The sequence below is a fragment of the Mus caroli genome, unplaced genomic scaffold, assembly GCF_978045245.1.
Source record: "Mus caroli unplaced genomic scaffold, Mus_caroli_1 scaffold_8, whole genome shotgun sequence".
NCBI classification, from domain to species: domain Eukaryota; kingdom Metazoa; phylum Chordata; class Mammalia; order Rodentia; family Muridae; genus Mus; species Mus caroli.
The window spans coordinates 103,888,281-103,904,488 of NW_028227263.1; the positions used below are offsets into that span (position 1 = coordinate 103,888,281).

At 50.0% G+C, this 16,208-nt stretch overlaps 4 protein-coding genes across 6 annotated transcripts; all 4 read right to left on the reverse strand.

Annotated features, from left to right (window-relative positions):
* Positions 1-329: 329 nt before the first annotated feature.
* On the reverse strand, positions 330-3,060 carry Cldnd2 (claudin domain containing 2). Of its 3 annotated transcripts, none has more exons than XM_085840929.1 (5): positions 2,983-3,059; positions 2,064-2,245; positions 1,575-1,715; positions 923-1,013; positions 330-640 (listed from the first exon to the last, which is right to left on the reverse strand). In XM_085840929.1, the coding sequence occupies exons 2-5, from the start codon at positions 2,230-2,232 to the stop codon at positions 517-519; spliced, it is 525 nt and encodes a 174-aa protein (XP_085697055.1). In that variant the 5' UTR covers positions 2,233-2,245; positions 2,983-3,059; the 3' UTR covers positions 330-516. The 3 variants fall into 3 exon arrangements, with proteins under 3 accessions (XP_085697055.1, XP_021024389.1, XP_085697054.1); XM_021168730.3 differs by having other exon boundaries at positions 331-640; positions 894-1,013; XM_085840928.1 differs by lacking the exon at positions 330-640 and having other exon boundaries at positions 679-1,013; positions 2,983-3,060.
* Positions 3,061-5,639: 2,579 nt separating this feature from the next.
* Positions 5,640-6,733, reverse strand: Nkg7 (natural killer cell granule protein 7). Its single transcript, XM_021169113.2, has 4 exons — positions 6,410-6,733; positions 6,187-6,333; positions 5,961-6,095; positions 5,640-5,836 (listed from the first exon to the last, which is right to left on the reverse strand). Exons 1-4 carry the CDS (start codon positions 6,564-6,566, stop codon positions 5,778-5,780), a joined length of 498 nt encoding a protein of 165 aa, XP_021024772.1. The 5' UTR covers positions 6,567-6,733; the 3' UTR covers positions 5,640-5,777.
* Positions 6,734-8,160: 1,427 nt separating this feature from the next.
* On the reverse strand, positions 8,161-13,156 carry Lim2 (lens intrinsic membrane protein 2). Its single transcript, XM_021168757.3, has 4 exons — positions 12,982-13,156; positions 10,175-10,324; positions 8,430-8,564; positions 8,161-8,222 (listed from the first exon to the last, which is right to left on the reverse strand). The coding sequence occupies exons 1-4, from the start codon at positions 13,154-13,156 to the stop codon at positions 8,161-8,163; spliced, it is 522 nt and encodes a 173-aa protein (XP_021024416.1).
* A 1,741-nt stretch (positions 13,157-14,897) lies between these two features.
* Positions 14,898-15,902, reverse strand: CUNH19orf84 (chromosome unknown C19orf84 homolog). Its single transcript, XM_021166272.3, has 2 exons — positions 15,868-15,902; positions 14,898-15,408 (listed from the first exon to the last, which is right to left on the reverse strand). Exons 1-2 carry the CDS (start codon positions 15,900-15,902, stop codon positions 14,898-14,900), a joined length of 546 nt encoding a protein of 181 aa, XP_021021931.1.
* Positions 15,903-16,208: the final 306 nt, after the last annotated feature.

Sequence of the window (16,208 nt, forward strand, 5' to 3'; positions counted from 1 at the left end):
TCACATCTAGGTTCCTCCTTTCTCAGCACTCCAAACCCCCATGTCTGTGTTCCCACGCACACCCTGTGCCTTTTTTTCCCACGCTCCCAAGGTCTCCTTCACTTGTTTGCCGCCGCATTCTTTCTGCAGATTCCCTCCTTATCCTTGCGTCTACACTTTACTTCCTTGTGATTTTCCTGTGTCCGCTCGTCCCCACCTCCTCCCACGACTGCGTGCTTTATGACTCTCCGGAGTCCCATACTCTCTCCCTGTGCATTCCCCGGGTACGCTCGTCCCCGCTCCTTCTTACGCCTACGTCCGCTAGTACTACCCCGATGTCAGCTTGTCCCCACACCCTCTCCCTGCTTCCGCATCTCCTGCAAATCCCCAGGGTACACACCTCGTTACAGGGTTCACGTCTCCGTTCCTACCCTCCCACATTCCTTCTGACCTCCTTAACTCTCTACAAGCCACTTTATCCGTGTTCTGTAGTCTCCAAGCTTCTGTCTCAACGTTCCGCAGAAAAGCACGCAGGGACTAAAAATGGCTAAAAGCCATTCCTTTATTCTGCCCCAGGCAGGCCGCATTCACAGGCATACTGGGAACCCGCTGATGGCTTCGGTGCTCTGCAAGATCATGTCGGCAAGCAGAAAGCAGAAGCCTGGCAGGAAGGGAGTGCAGAGCCGGGGGGTGGGGGGGAGGAAGGTGGGCCATGGGGCGGATGATCTGGCCTGCCTGGGAGCTAGGGATGGGGGTTCCAAGGGCGTCTCCACCGGGTGTCCTGGAGTGCAGGGGCGGGGAAGTCACTGGAAGTTATTGTGGACTTTGCTGGGAGAATAGGTGACTGGGAAGTTTCTGGGGAGGGGAGTCCTCTAGAGGGGTAGTCTCCACCCTCTTCCCCTCGTGCTGGTTACCCGCAATAAACAAGAAGGGTAAAGCCAACCATCCGAAAAAGTAGGACCAGGAGAAGAAGACTTCTGGCTTCCAGGCATTCTTTGAAGTGTACACGGCCAAGGCAATCAGCAGCAGCAACCCTAGGCCACGCCCACCCGTCAGGTGAGTGTGACCAGGTAGGAGCTGCACCCAAGCCCACCCCTCAGAACCGCCCTTGTCTCTGACTTATCAAACCACGCCCAGCTTCCCTCTGGCTTCACCTTCGTGGACTTCTTGCCCCTTCTCTTTTCTTTTTTATTAAAAATAGATTCTTCCTTTATACAATCTATCCCGACCACAGTTTCCTCTCCCTCAACGTCTCCCAGCTTCCCTCATCTCCCCTTCCACACTTCCTCCTCTTCAGAGAAGAGTAGTTCTCCAAGAGAGGACAGTCAAACAGGACAAAAAGAGATACAAGGAGACAAGGCAAAAGCCCACTGAGGGTGGGCAAGAGAACCCGACAGGAGGCGAAGAGTCCCAAGAGCAGGAGAAAGAGTCAGAAACATCCCCACTCCCTCCTTTAGGCATCTGTCAGCTGCCCCCGGCCCCTCCCATTTCTAATCATGCCAGTCAAACTCTCTCGGCTCAACTCCTTTAGAATTGCCATCACCACCACCACCACCACCACCACCCCTCCTACATAGGGGTGACTGCCTTCTCACCGCTGAGGAAAAGTAAGACAATGGTATTCTGGCTACGTCGTGACTCTGCCTCTTGACACTGAATCCTTATCCCGATCCCCAAAGCTACAATACTGAAGGTTGTTGCCAACACCATGCACGCTGCGGACACTGCCAAGGTGTCTGGAGAGACAGGGTAGCATCAGCTAGACACCTTGATGCCATGAAAGAACATCATCCCTGGGCTCTTCTGGCCACCCTCACCCCTCCACACACACACACACACACACACACACACACACACACACACCCCATGAGCATCTAGAGCTCATCTGTCTCCATTTTGGAAGCAGGTGTTCCTATGGGAACGGAAGACTTGGTAGGGAGAGGACAGCAAGGCAGGTCTGGGGAGAAAGAGCCTTTGGGTAAAGGACATCTGGATCTGGGCCTGGTATGGAAGGCCCATCTAGAGCTAGGGGTAGGAGTGGGTTCTGGAGTGTGGTCTGATATAGAGACAGGTAAAGATCTCACTCTGGCAGGGGATGTTGGAGCATTTGCCATGGGTACACTCCTGCCATAGGCCACTGTGCCCTCCTTGTTGTCGGATCCAGTAGTTGGTGGTAGTAGACAGTACTGTGAGGATGCTGCTCAAGAGATTAAGTAAATTCCCTCCAGTCTGAAGGCTTTTCTTCACCCCCATGCCAAGGAGGCAGCTGCCAAGGACATCACAGGTACGACTGGCTCACACCTCTCCTTAGGAGGAAGCTCTTCCACGACAGAAGGCCTCCCTCCCCCAAGCACTCTTGCCTGGCAACCTCAAGATCCCCAACACCAGCCACTTGCCTGGGATCCTAACCAGTGTGAGGCTGAGGCAAGACATCACAAGCCCAGGGGCAGGCCCGGACCATGTAATGAGTTCTGGGCCAGGCAGTCTACAGTGTGAGAGCCTATATCTCAATTAAAACAAGCAAAACAATACAAAATAAAAGAGGAGCTAGGAAGGTAGCTTAGTAATAGAGTGATTGCCCAGCATGCACAAGGCCCTGGGCGCATTCCTTAGTATAATATAAAGCAGTCATGGAGGGGCACACCTGTCATCCCAGCACTTGGGAGATAGGGGCAGAAGGATTAGAAGTTCAAGGTCATTTTTCACTTACATAGTGAATTCAAAACCAGTCTGGGTTATGTAAGACTCTCTCAAACAAAACAAAAAATTTCCCAATATCCCCTCACCCCATGCTACTGGCTTCTTCCTCAGCTACCTTGCCTAAGAACTTATGATCCCCTCTAAGAGACTCAGTTCTCCAAGTGTCTCCATCCCCATTTCCACCTCAGGCCTAGTGACTAACTTTCAGGCATTTTCTTCCTCAGTGAGGAAGGTGGCCCTATTGGCCCCAGTGTGCCCCCCCAGCCCTACCCCTACACATACACACCCCAGAAAATGACTTACAGCCTGGTCCCCTGGGACAAAGAGCCCGCAGGGTTGGGGGAAGGGAGGATGGTTCTCTGTGAGGCAGCAGAGATTCCAGAATCTTCCCCCCTGGCAGCCTTCTAAATGGATACCCTCCCCCAGAAGTATGTTTGCTCTATTCTTTGTTCTAGTTCTAGAGTTCGTTTGTTTCTGAGGCAAAGTCTCACTATGTAGCTGTGGCTGTCCTGGAACGCACTCTGTAGACCATTCTGTCCTCAACCTCACAAAGATCTGCTTGCCTCTGCCTTCCAAGTGCTGGGATCAAAGACAGGCAGGAGTCACTGCACTCATCAGGATTGCTGTTTTGAAACAGGGTTATTTAACGCTCATGGTGCATTCAAACCATCTGAGGCTGCCCAGGTCTGCCCTTGAACTTCGGATTCTTCTGCCTCTCTCTCCTGGTCCTGGATTATAGGCTCACACCGCCATTCCTAACTTTTGTTGTGTTCTGCTCTGTTTGGCTTTCAGTCAGAGTCTTACTGTGTAGCCCTCAGCTGGCCTAGAACTCACCATGTAGCCCAGGCCAACGTCAGACTTGCAGCAATCCTCCAGCCTCAGGTTCTCAAGTGCAGGGAGTGCAGCATCAAGCCCAGCTTCTCTTTTAAAATCTTTATTTAAAGCTTTTTATTTTTAAGGTAAATTGAATTTTATCTTTAGAATTTATTTACATTATTTTTAATTGTGTAGTGTGTGTGTGTGTGTGTGTGTGTGTGTGTAAATGTGCAGAATGGAGTCCAAAGGTATTGGATCCCTTGGAACTGACATTCCTTTGGCTTTGAGCCACCCTGATGTAGGTGCTGGGAAATGAGCTCTTACCATCTGAGCCTAGCTCCTGAGGCTCTCTTAACAGAATGACAGCTCAGAAAGCAAGCCTGGGAGCTTGCTTAGTTGTTTGCTTAGTCTGTCTACAGTCCTAGCTCCTAGGAGGATGCAGCCTGCAGTTTTGAGCCAGCTTGATCTGCAGGTGAGTTTCAGGACAGCTAAGGAGCAAGAGAAGGAAGGGGAGCGCCAAAGCTGCAACTACTGCATGGCTAAGTTGTTCTAGAAGTTTCTCTTCCCTTAACCATCATGGTCTCCTGGTTCCCAGTTCTCTCTCTCTCTCTCTGTGACCTTTCTTCTCCCATGAAGGCGGGGCTCAGCCTTCTCCTCTACTCCCATGGTAAATGCTGATCTCCTCTGGGGGCTATTACTTGCTTCTCTCCAGGAGAGCCTTCCTCTCCTGAAGGACAGAGACTCTGCCATCTGAGAAAGCAACCAAAATGCCACTTTGGCCCCAGGTTCCTCATCTGGTACCCAGATAGGAACCTCACCTGCTTTTGGCTCTCCTCCATGGCCACTCAACCACATGGCCTCCAAGATCATGGGCTTCCATCAAACCTGTGATGGCGCTGCCGTCTCTCTGTCAGACCAGAGTCTCAGGTGCTTTCCTTGCTTGCTTTGTGCCTCTGACCCCAAGCCTTGTCCCTTCCTAGCTGCTCTCCAGCCTTCCAATTTCACCTCCAGGTCACTGGAGAGAGACCTGTCTCACATTGGGGACACTTCTCCCTGCTCACAGTTATCGCCCAATTTGCCACCATCCTTAGGAGAAAGTTAGTTGTGGCAATAGAGATCCTAGTTCCTATCTGTTTCTCTGTTATAAATTCCCACCACCCCACCCCCACATTCCACATTCTAGACACAAATCACCCCCTTCCATAGTGTTCCATGGCTCTGTCTTTAGGCACCTCTGCCTGGATAGTCTCATTCCTGTGCTAATGAATGTTTATAATCCTACTACTTGAGAGGCTGCCATAGTAGGACTGCTATGAATTCAAGGACTGCCTGGGCAGTTAGTGAAACCTTGCCTCAAAAAGTGTAAGAGAGTTTGAGGATGTAGCTAGGTGGTCAAGGGCTTGCCTTAGCTGGCAGGAGGCTCTGCATTCCGTCTTCTATGTTTAACCAAAATAATAGTTGCTAAGTGTCATATCTGGTTAAAAAAAAATGACATGCCTGGGCTTAGTTTTTCTCCCACATCCTCAGGCTGTGGCTGTCATCTGCCTGTGTCAAAGGCTGGTGGTTAGAGCTTGGGCGTGATGCATATCAATGTCCCCAGAGTGGACCACAGAAAGAGAAGAGGAGAGAGAGAGAGAGAGAGAGAGAGAGAGAGAGAGAGAGAGAGAGAGAGAGAGAGATCCAGGAAGAGAGGTCACTTGGTGAAGAAAAGAGAAAGATAGAAATCGAGAGAAAGAACAACACTAAAGACACGAGAGAGACACAAGGAGCTTATGGCCACACAGGGCAGAATATGCTACAGGTAGGCAGGTCTACCTGCATAGCGCTCACTCTCCCTGAGAGATCCTGTGCCACCCACCATAGGCTTATGTATGCATGACTTAGGTGCTGGGGATGCAACTTGGACCTCATGCATGCTCAGCAAGTCTCTATAACTGAGCCATCACCCCAGCCCTCTTGTTTAGCTTTGTGCCTTGAGGCAGGGTCTCACTATGTTGCCTTAGCTGGCCTTGAACTCTCTATGTTGCCCAGGCAGACTTTGAAGTTGTGATGTTCCTTGCTCCAGCAACCTGAGTAACTGAGATGAGAAGCCTGGCTCGGTTTATGTCTTGGCTAAACTGATCTTGGAACAATAAGATCTCAGCATACTTCTTTATTGAGTGTGTGAAGAAACCAATGAAGGATAAGGCAAGGTGGGAGGGACAGAGACAGAATTCTGCATTCCTTTTGTAGCTCCTGAGAGGACAAGGCTCCAAACATCCTGATGACCCTGCTGTTCTTGTTCACAAGGTTTCATACTCAGCCCGACGGGTTCTACAGTGAGCACCCAGGCTCAGGCAGCCTGGTGTGGAGACAAAGCAGGGGTGGGGGACAGGGAGCAGAGATTAAGTACTTGAGTGCCCTGCATTGCCCTGTGCCAGCCCCCATTGTGGTCCTCCCCCCAGGGAGGTGGGCTGAGTAGTCACCTGCAAAGAGGAAGAGGATGAAGGAGACCCAGCCTAGGTAGAAGGACCAGGAGAAGAATGTCTGGACTTGAGGAAATGGAGTCTGGCTCCATCTCATACTGGTGTACACTGCCATAGCCACTAATATGGAGAGAGCTGGGGACAAGAACAAGAGACAGCTGAGTCAGCTTGGCCCCTGCAGGATTCACCAACCTAGGTGTCCCAGCAGCCCAGATCCCATTAATACCTGCAGAAAAAGCCATGACAGTTGAGACCAGAGGGCCACGGCCAGGAGCAGACAAAGCTGGGATGCAAGACAGAACCAGGAAGCTCACAGACACCAGGCCCCACAGGACAGCCAGGATACAGAAGCTCTGTGTCACATGGATATAACCTAAGGAAGATGATGTTTCTGAGTGTCTGTTCCCCACTGGACATTACCACCACCAAAGAGCCCATTGCCCCTTTACCTGCTACTTGAGTCTCTTGGCTCGTTGGCCAGAGGCCAGAGTGGGCAGAGAAGTGAGGACCTGTGGCCACTATCCAGAAGTCAGTGGTCAGAGCAATCAGAGAAGAAGTCAGGCCCAGAGAGCCAGCAAACAGGGCCAGGGACCGGCAGGGCTCCATGGACACAGCTCTGGGTTTCCACTTCTTAGGGGACAAAGACACAGATGACCCAGGCTGTTGGCTCTTAGAAAAAGAAAGAGCCCAAACACCTGAATTCCTCGTCTTCTGAGCCAGAGAAGCAGCTAGCAAGCAGCGGCTTTGACCAGGAGTCCTCTGTCTGGTCTGATTCTTCTCACACCTTCCCTACCCCCTCCCTTCCTGAGTGGTTTGCCCTCCCCTCTTCGATTGGCTCCTCTCCTCCTATGTGGTAGGGGTGGGCCCTGCAGAAGCCTTTACTTGCTTGCTGCTCTGGGGGTATCTACCCTCGTGTTCTAGGTAGTGGTTTAGACTGTTGTCACAGGTTCTGCACAGGTTCTCCACAGTTGGAGACAACTGGTTTCCTGGAAGACCTTGGGGGTGGGGTGGGACTTGAGGGGGTGCCCAGAGGTGGGAGGTGGGCTAATCATACTAGGGTGTGAATTAACTGAAAGGGGAGATGTGGCTGAGGCAACAGTTGTGTCACACTTTCCTGTGGTTTTTACACTCTGAGACTCTAGCATTAGAGTTTCCAACAGTAAAGGGGCAGTGGGGTCAAAACATCAGTCCCATAGGAAGAAGGACTTGAGTAGGTGGGAGCAGAGATTCCACATTCCTAGTCAGAGCTTCTGTCCAGGACAGACAGGATTCCAAAAAGCTTGAAGAGGAGAAGACCTTCCCACATCCTCATCTGGCAGATAGAGGGAGAAGTCATCACACCTGGGTTGGACCCTCCAGCATAGGCGTCTTAGCACCAAGATGAGGGTGTCTGGGGAAGTGGAAGACAAAGTGATACTTCTGGGTCCTCTGCCTCAGGTCCTCTAGTCGTGGGCAACAGCTCCTCTACAGACAAGCACAAAAATGTTTCCGCCATCTCTTGATGCAATGACATAGGTCTGCCTCCCCAACACTCAAGAGATCTGAGGCTGAGGGATCATGAGTTTAAGGCTAGCTTGGGCTCCACGAGACCCTGTCCTTCCAAAAATTAAAATAAAACAGAGAGAGGAGTAGAGCTGTGTGTGCTGTCTTGGGTGAAGGGGCCAATCCAGGGACTGGAGGGGGGATAAAGAATTGTCTGGAGCATAGGTGGGTGAGGAGCAGGTAAGCTTTGTTCAACCTACTATCCTAACATCCATTTCTAGACATTAAACCATTGGCTATCTCCTAGGTAAGGAGCCATTTGTCTTGCTCTCATCCCTAATAATGGAAGAATGAGGCTACCATATCAAACCGTCCTGCCCCGCCCTGCCCCAGTCTGCTTCTCACCAAACCAGCCCTTTGAAGAAGCACACTTTGATAGTTTCACATCAGTTTTATTAGATCACCAAATGTCTCTCTAAAGGAGCTTCCATTTTCTACCGCCCCTCAGGGCAGGTGGGGGCTTATGTCTTCTCAACTCCCTCCCACTTGACCCTACTTTTCCTCCCCACACAGGACAGAGGGATCAGGGGCTCCCTATCTAGAATCCAGGACTGAGCCCCCTCATTCCCTCAGGAGCCAGGACTTCCGGACTCTAGGTCCTCCCCTTCCTCTTCAGTGCCCTCACTGTAACTTCCAGCTGCAAGTTTTACCCCAGGGCTCAGCGTGGGGTGGCTAGGCGCCGGCACTCATGCATCCGGTAGGCACACATGTAGAAAATTCCTGTGTGGACAGACATCTCCATTGATCCTCCAAATCCTCTTGGCCTGCCTTTCCAGCCCAAAAGACTCCTTATTTCCTCCCTCCCTCAAGGTCACCAGACTCCTTAGAGTCTGCCTTCAGAGCTGCGTAGGATACCTTGTCAACTCACCCTCTGAGGGAGCCTGCCATGCCCCACGTTTCAACCTTCCCACCCCTCTGCCTCAGTACCTGCAAAGAAGGTCATGAGCAGGGCCACCCAGCCCAGGATGTAAGACCATGAAAAGCGCCAGTCTCCAAAGCGGCGGCCGAGGAAACTGACGGTGACTCCAGTGTAAATAGCCAAGGCCAACAGGACAAAAAGGGCTGAGGAAAGAGAATGGGGTGGGATGGAGTTGGGCAGGAGAGTTAGAGATAAGAAAGAGGGGGTGGGGACAGTCATGAGAGTGAAGGTGATATGGGGTTCAGTGGGGATGGATCTGGGTGAGGACTAGGCTGGGAAGCACAATAAAGTGATATTATTTTCTCTGGATTCTGGGAGTGGGGGTGGGGCAACATTCTTGCAGTGTTCTGAGTCATAGTGCATCTTAATTACTCTAAAGAGCTTCTTGGATCTCACTAGAGTTTGTGGCTCAGGGTACCCATCAGAAACATCCATCGGGGGATGTTTGAATCAACACACCATGCTCAGAGTGTCTCTCTCTTGGCCAGTGTGGTATGTAGCCCCCAGCTACTTCCTCAGGGCCATCATTCTCCACGTCATGAAGAGAACGGACTAAGTCTCTGAACCCATAGGCCAGCCCCAATGACATGCTTTCTTTCATAAGAGTTGTTGTGGTCATGGTGTCTCTTCACAACAATGACTATGACAGATTATTACGATCTTGAGCCTGAGATAGTAGGGCTGCTTCTGGGACAGAAGACGCTGGGGGTTAGACACGGTCCATGGGCAGTGAGTTCATTTGTGATGGTTGGTCTTTTCTGTCAGCTCCACAAGACTTAAAATCACCTAAGAGAACCCCTTCTGTCTCTGCTTCTGTCTCTGTGTGTGTTTCCAGGGATTTACTTATTATTATTTGATGTGTGTGTGTGTGTGTGTGTGTGCGTGTGAGGAGATCATAGAACAAATCTGTAGGAGTTTGTTTTCTCTTTCTACTACCTGGGTTCTGGGGACATAAACTCAGTTGGACAGGCTTAACAAGTGTCTTTAGCCACTGAGCCATCTCACCAGCCCCTCCAGAGCATTTTAACTAAGGTACAATATCCACCCTGAATGTGTAGACCACACTATCTCATGGTCTGGGGTCGTGTACAGAAAAAAGAAGTGAGCTGAGTGTCAGCTTTCATCTCTCTGCTTCCTGCCTGTGGATGCAATGTCACCAGCTGCCCCTTGCTTCTGCCGTCATGACTTCTTTGTCATGATGGTCTGTGCCCTCAAACTGTAAATCAAACATGCCCCACCTTCCTTAAGTTGTCTCCTGTTAAGTATTTGGTCACAGCAATGAGAAATGCCAGGAATGTACTATTTATCGTCTGTGTAATGAAATTCTGATGGGACTTACCTCATATGTCTCTTCATTTGTTGGTCCTGAGTTGAATGTCTATAAAGTGACTGTTACTGTAAGTGTAGATCTTTCGTAAGGTCTATGGGGTGTTAGCTCTAATAAGAACCCCTGCCTAGAATCCCCCAGTGAGGGGTTGGGGTGTTACTCAGTGGTAGACTGTCTTTCTAGTGTATGTAAATTCCTGAGATTTTATTCTCATCACCAGGACAAAAGAGAGACAGGAAAGAAGGGAGACAAAGAGGCGATTGCCTCTAGTGAAAAAGTAGGTTAAAAATCAAAGAAGAAAGAAAAGTCAGTGGTGCTGGGTCTAGGGATGAGAGAGGGAATGGAGTGGAGAGTGAGGAGAAGCGGATGCTAGAGTGGGATAGAGCTGGAGAGCTTGGGTGGGGAATGAAGGGTGGAGTCACTCACTGGAGGCAAAAAACATGATGCCGGCAGAGAAGGGCCTGGAGAAGCGGGTGAAGGTGGACTGCTGCGCAAAGGCTAGGACACCCATGATGATGCCCGAGGTAGCACACAGGGAAGACAGGATCATGAAAGCCCGGGTGGCATTCCAATACGCTGTGGGGACACAACACAGTCACTCCTGGGCTGGTACCTCTGGGCCCACCGTGCCTTGCCTTTTCCATGGATTTAATTCACCTCTGCCCTCTTTTGACTGGGCACACTCATACTCATCTTCCAAACCTCTCCCGGGACGCATCGTTCTGACTGTCACCACTGTCCTCACCCTCTGCTCTGGGTTCCATAGGCCTCGTGAAATATTTCCCCACATGACCTTCACAATGATCTCTGTCTTACAGGTCCTTTCTGTTCCATTCATTGTACTTTCCTGTGTCTGAAAAGTCCTGACCTTTTGTTTTAACTCTATTTGTGTGTCTGAAAAGGCCAGGGTAGAATACCTCACTCTCTGTTGCATCCCCAGCCCCTGATGGCTGTCTGGCACGATTGATATTTTGTAACAATTTTGAGACTGAGTCTCTTGTAGCCCAGGTTGTCCTTGAACTCATGATGTAGCTATGATTAACCTTGAACTCCTGACCCTCCTGCCTCCACCTTCCAAGTGCTGGAATTACAGGCTTAAGATACCACACTTTCCTGTGTTTGTAGGACAGGCTCTCACTACATAGCCCAGGTTTTCCTGAAAGTCGGGGTCCTCCTGCTTCTCCTAAGCGCTGGAATTACGAGTATGCACCACCACGTCTGCCTCTGTCCAGTCCTTACACACAGCAGAACTGCCTGCCAGCATTCCTGGGAGATGGAAGGGGTGTGACCCATAGAAAGTGCTGAGCTGGGTAAGCACTTAGCCAGTCTGTTAAGCCTATTACTGTTGTTTTCAAAAATAGAACTCAATAATTATTAATTGATATATTGTAGAAAAACTGTGCAGTGTAACATGATGTATTATGATATATTACCTTATCATATGATGTATTACAGGGTGCATTAAACAAAACATATTAGCTATTACTAAGTTTCCATGTTATGGAGAATATATTATATAGAGTAGAGCATATTATTCATTAATATTATATGTTCATACCTAATATATACTCTGTAATATATTTCTCCATGTCACCCTCTTCCATCATGTGTGCCTGTGCCTGTTTATGTGGGTTCATGTGTGTATGTGCATGTTGAGGCCCAATGTCAGTCTTGTTTCTCAGGACCTCTCCACCTTGTTCTTTGAAGCACAGTCTTTCACTGGCCTGGAGCTCACCAAGTAGACTAAGCTGGCTGGCCAGTGAACCCAAGGATCTATTTCTCTCTCTGATGCTTCAGGGTTAGAAATTATGTACCTTTTATTTATTTGTTTGTTTGGGTGACAGGCACTCCTCTTGCTTCAGCTCCTGGTTCTGGTCAACTGGCTAGCCTGCCTGCCAGCCTGCCAGCCTGCCTCCCTGCCTGCTTGTCTGCCTATCTGTTTACCTACCTACCTCTGATGGTTTAAATGAGAATAGACCCCATAGGCTCATATATTTGAATGCTTGTTCTCCAGTTGGTGGAACTGTTTGGGGAGGATTAGAAGGTGTGGACTTCTAGGGAGAAGGTGTGCCACTAGGGGTGGACTTTGAAGCTTCAAAAGACCCAGTGTCTCTCTGCCTCCTACTTGTGGATTAAGATGTGATTGCTCAGCGACTGCTGCAGCGCCTCTCCTGCCTGCCTGCTGCCACGCGTTCCATCATGATGGTCATGGACCCTATCACTTTGAAACTGTAAGCAATCCTCAAGAAACTCTTTCTTCCTAAGTTGCCTTGGTCGTGATATTTTGTCATAGCTATAGAAGAGTAAGATGCTCCCCAGCTATCTACCCATCCATCCATTTATCTTTTCATGCTATCTTATCTATCATCTAGCTTGTGCCACCCTTTCATCTCTCTCTCTCATCTATCCATTCATCCATCAATCCTATCCAATCCATCATCTTTCTATATTATTTATACATTGATTCATCCTGCCCATTATATAGTCTATCTTTCTAGCTATCAATCTTATCCATCACATTTCTATCTTAACCATCCACCTATTCACTCCATCTTGTATTTCTTATCTATGTATCTCTCTATATCTATCTTTGTGTCTATGTATCTATGTGTCTATCTATGTATCTATCACTCACCCATCTACCCTATCTTTCTATCCTATCTATATCAGTCAGTCAATCAATCAATCAACAATTAATCAATCAGTCAACTCTATTCATCCATCCATGGACCCATTTATCTATAATTACATGGTCTGGCACACAGTAGATAGGAAAGAGTCCTTCACCTGGCATGCAGCCCACTAACAGCCTCTGTGGTCCCTGTCTCTAACACTATTTATTAGCTCATAGTATTGATTTATTATTTAATTATTTGTATTTTGAAACAGGGGCTATGAAGCCTCAAACTCACAATCCTTGTGCCTCCACGCCCAAAGTGCTGAGATGACAGGCATATGCTACCATACCCAGCTCACAGCTTATAAAAAAAATGTTTTTTAAAAAGTAAGGTGTCCTATCCTTACCACTGCATCTGCCACCCCATTAACCCAACCACAAAACTTTACACCCTGTCCCTGCAACTAGAAAACATTCCAGAGATGCAAAGCCTGTTCCACCCCTTGTTGAGTATCTTAGTGCCAGGACCTGAGCCTCTCTGAGCTATCATGCTTTCCCAGTGCTCTGGGGGAGGGCTAGACCTTAGTACCACTCAGACCCTGGTCTCATGGCTCACCGATGCTCTCCGTCTGCAGGAAGCACTTGTTGCCCAGGCAGTAACGCCACAGGCCCTGGTGTGCGAAGGACCCCGACAGCCGGTACTGCATCCAGTGGTCAGTTGCTGTGGCTACCACCAACAGGATGGTCCCCACCCAGGCACAGAAGAGGCCACCACCCATGAAGCTGTACATGGTGATCTGTGAAAAAGGGAGAGCTGAGGTTTAAAATGGCTATCCTGGGCCTGACAGGAGGGTTGGAATCTGGACCCTTGAGTGAAAGGAAGGTTGGGGAATAGACTTATGGGTCTAAAGGAAGAGAGTAGGGCTAGAGACTGGACTCTTGGGTCTGATGGAGGATGGTAGGTGCCTAGATCCCTGGGTCTGATGGAGGAGGGCAGGTGCCTAGATCCCTGGGTCTGATGGAGAAAGGCAGATGCCTGGACCCCTGGGTTTGAGGGAGGGCAGGTGCCAGGACCCCTGGGTTTAAGGGAAGAGGACGGGAAGTCTGTATTTTTCATTCTAGACAGGAAGATGTCCATGAGCCTCTATTGGCTCTTGGCGAGGAAGGGCTGGAGCTAGGATTCAAGTTCCCAGGAGAGAAGGGCCTGGGAGTCCAGACTTCTTGGGTAGGGGGCTGTGGGTCTCATGCTGATGCTTACCTGAGTGGCAGAGTCTGTTCTGAGCCCTCCTTCTGCCACAGCCCCTCTGTGGATACTGAGCCGAGCCAGGTTGTTGGCATCTCTGCCTCGTGGTTCCCTCAAATCCCTTAAGCCTCCCCACACAATGACTGCATGGCCTAGCAGTTTCCAGCAGGCAGAAACACAGTGGCAGCAGAGGCCCCAATGGAATTTGCTGAAGCAGGGGACAAAGGGGCCCCATCAACCTCTTGTCTGTGACCCTCCCCATTTCCCAGGCTTTATTCCCAGTCCCCACCCTGGGTATCCTGACCCTTACAGAAAACAAAACTCACACAAAGAGATAAGAGTATATAGAACACCGTTTTATTGTCCAACCTGGGCTTCCCAGCTCGAGGGACAGGAAGCAGCAATGGCACGGGTGGATACAGGTGTCTAGACACGTCAGGCCAAGGGGTTCTTTGTAGGGTAGGATCAAGGGCTTGTCAGGGCAGGGCTAGGACACAGCAGATGCTGGGGCTGGAGCTGGAGTTGAGCAGAGCACTGTTGTTAAGTGAAGGTGAACATGAGATATGATAACTGCAGAAGAGGACCAGGATGTGGGGAGTGAGCCCAGGCTAGTAGTCCACACCAATCTTAACTCTGACTGAGAGAGCAAGACTGGTATAACCAGTTTTAAAACAAAGCAAAGCTGGGAATGATTGGAGGCCTTGTGGACCAGACCTTTAATCCCAGATACTCTGAAGCTGAGACAAGAGGATCGCAAGTTCAAGGCCAGCTTGGATACTTGCTGAGACTCTTTCTCAAGATAAAAATAAAAGAGGATTGCAATTTACTTTAGAGTTACAACTTACTCCCAAGTTTGACTGGCACCCGGGAGGATAGCACTAAAACAAACAAACAAAACAAACAAACAAAAAAACAAACCGGCAAATTAGGGAGGAGAGTGGGTTTGGACTGAAGGCCAAAAGGTGAGTGGGGAGTTGGTGAAGATGGGCTGACTGTGGAATGGAGAGAGGAAGGGCTTTGCGGGGGGGTGGTTTGGTCTGGAAATGGGGTTGGAGCAGCCTTGAGAGCACTGAGAACAAAGTGGAATAGTAAGTAGCTGGGTTTGGGATGTTGTAAGGCTGGGCACGGAGTTTTCTTATTTCTAGGGCTGCAGGAGGCCTTCAGAGATTGTAGTCTGGGGGCTGGGGAGACTGTAGGAATGATATTTCTCAGGGTACCTCTGAAGTTTTAAGAACACTGGGCTCTGGGAACATCCCTGGGTGACCAGGTACTGGATGCTCTTCAGGGTCCTAGTAGTCTGCCTCCCAGTCTTCAGATAGTCCTCCAGCTTCCTTCTGCCCATCCTGGGATGGTGGTGTCACTGTTGGGGTACTGGGGCCAGCCCCAGGCTCCCCTGCCATGTTCCTCTCCCGCTCTTCAGCTCTTCCAGAGCCCCTTTGTGACTGTGCCCGGACCCTGCCCCTACCCCAGCCCCGGGAAGGCCTGCGTCGAACTTCCCAGCCTCCACGGGCCTGGCCCGATCTCCTGGGTGGCCTCCTGACTGTGTCTGGCCAGATGTGGCTTGGCTGGGCAGAGCAGGAGCATGGGGGTAAAGACTGCTGGAGGTTGTAAGTCCCCAGGAGGGCACTGTGTAGGAGGTAGGACAGGGTGTCTAGGCGGATGGGGACAGTGACAGAGGCCAGTTGCTCTGGGAGCCCCAGGTGGGTTGGGTTTAGGGTGCTCAGGAGCGAGGGTGGCAGGCCGGGGGTGGCTGAGGTAGGCCATGACTCAGTCCCAGATGACGGCAAAGAAAGGTTGTCCCTAGGAAGATAACAGGGTGGTCAGTACATCACCAACTGCCTGGTACCTTTGAACAGCCTCCAGGAGACACAGTACCTGTGACTTCCTCCACCCACTGTCTTATTCCCTTTTCTGATTAATCCCAGGGCCCAACACTTCAGCTCCAATTCCCAGCTGCTGTGTCTAAGACTTAACTTAGTAATTAATTATTTTATTTATTTGAGAGGAGGTCTCATTGTAGCCAGGCTCTGTAGCTGCGGTTGACCTCGAACTTCTGTTCCTTCTGCCCCCATATCTGGAAGTATCTTGCTCAACAGTCAGCCACCAAAATCCTTGAGAGAATTCCTAGGTCATAATACCTCAATCTGTCTACTTGGTTTTTAAACGATATGTTCAGTTGAAGACACTGCTCGCTCTAATATTCTCTGCCCTCTTTTCTTAGCAAGGCTCTCTTTCCTGGAAGGTCTTTATCTTACTCACCTATTACTCAAAGCCCCGTCTTCTAGCTCGTCCATCTCCTCAGTCCTGTCTGAAGCCTTTTCCAGATCTTTCTGGAACTTTAACAGGAAAGGGAGGGGCAAAAGGAAGGGCTGGGCCTGAAAGTAAAGGGGGCGGTTCTGGGGGCGTGGCTAACGGGATGCAAGGCGTTGCCTTTGGGCGGCCCAGAATATCTTCCCACCTAGATGGAGGACAGAGAACGCCAGGACTCAGCAGCTCTCCCACCCCAGCTCTTGTCTCTTAGACCTATGGTTCTAGACCAAAGACTTCCTATCTCAGACTCAGGGGGCCAGTCCCAGTCTATTTTATTCAGAGACCCAGGA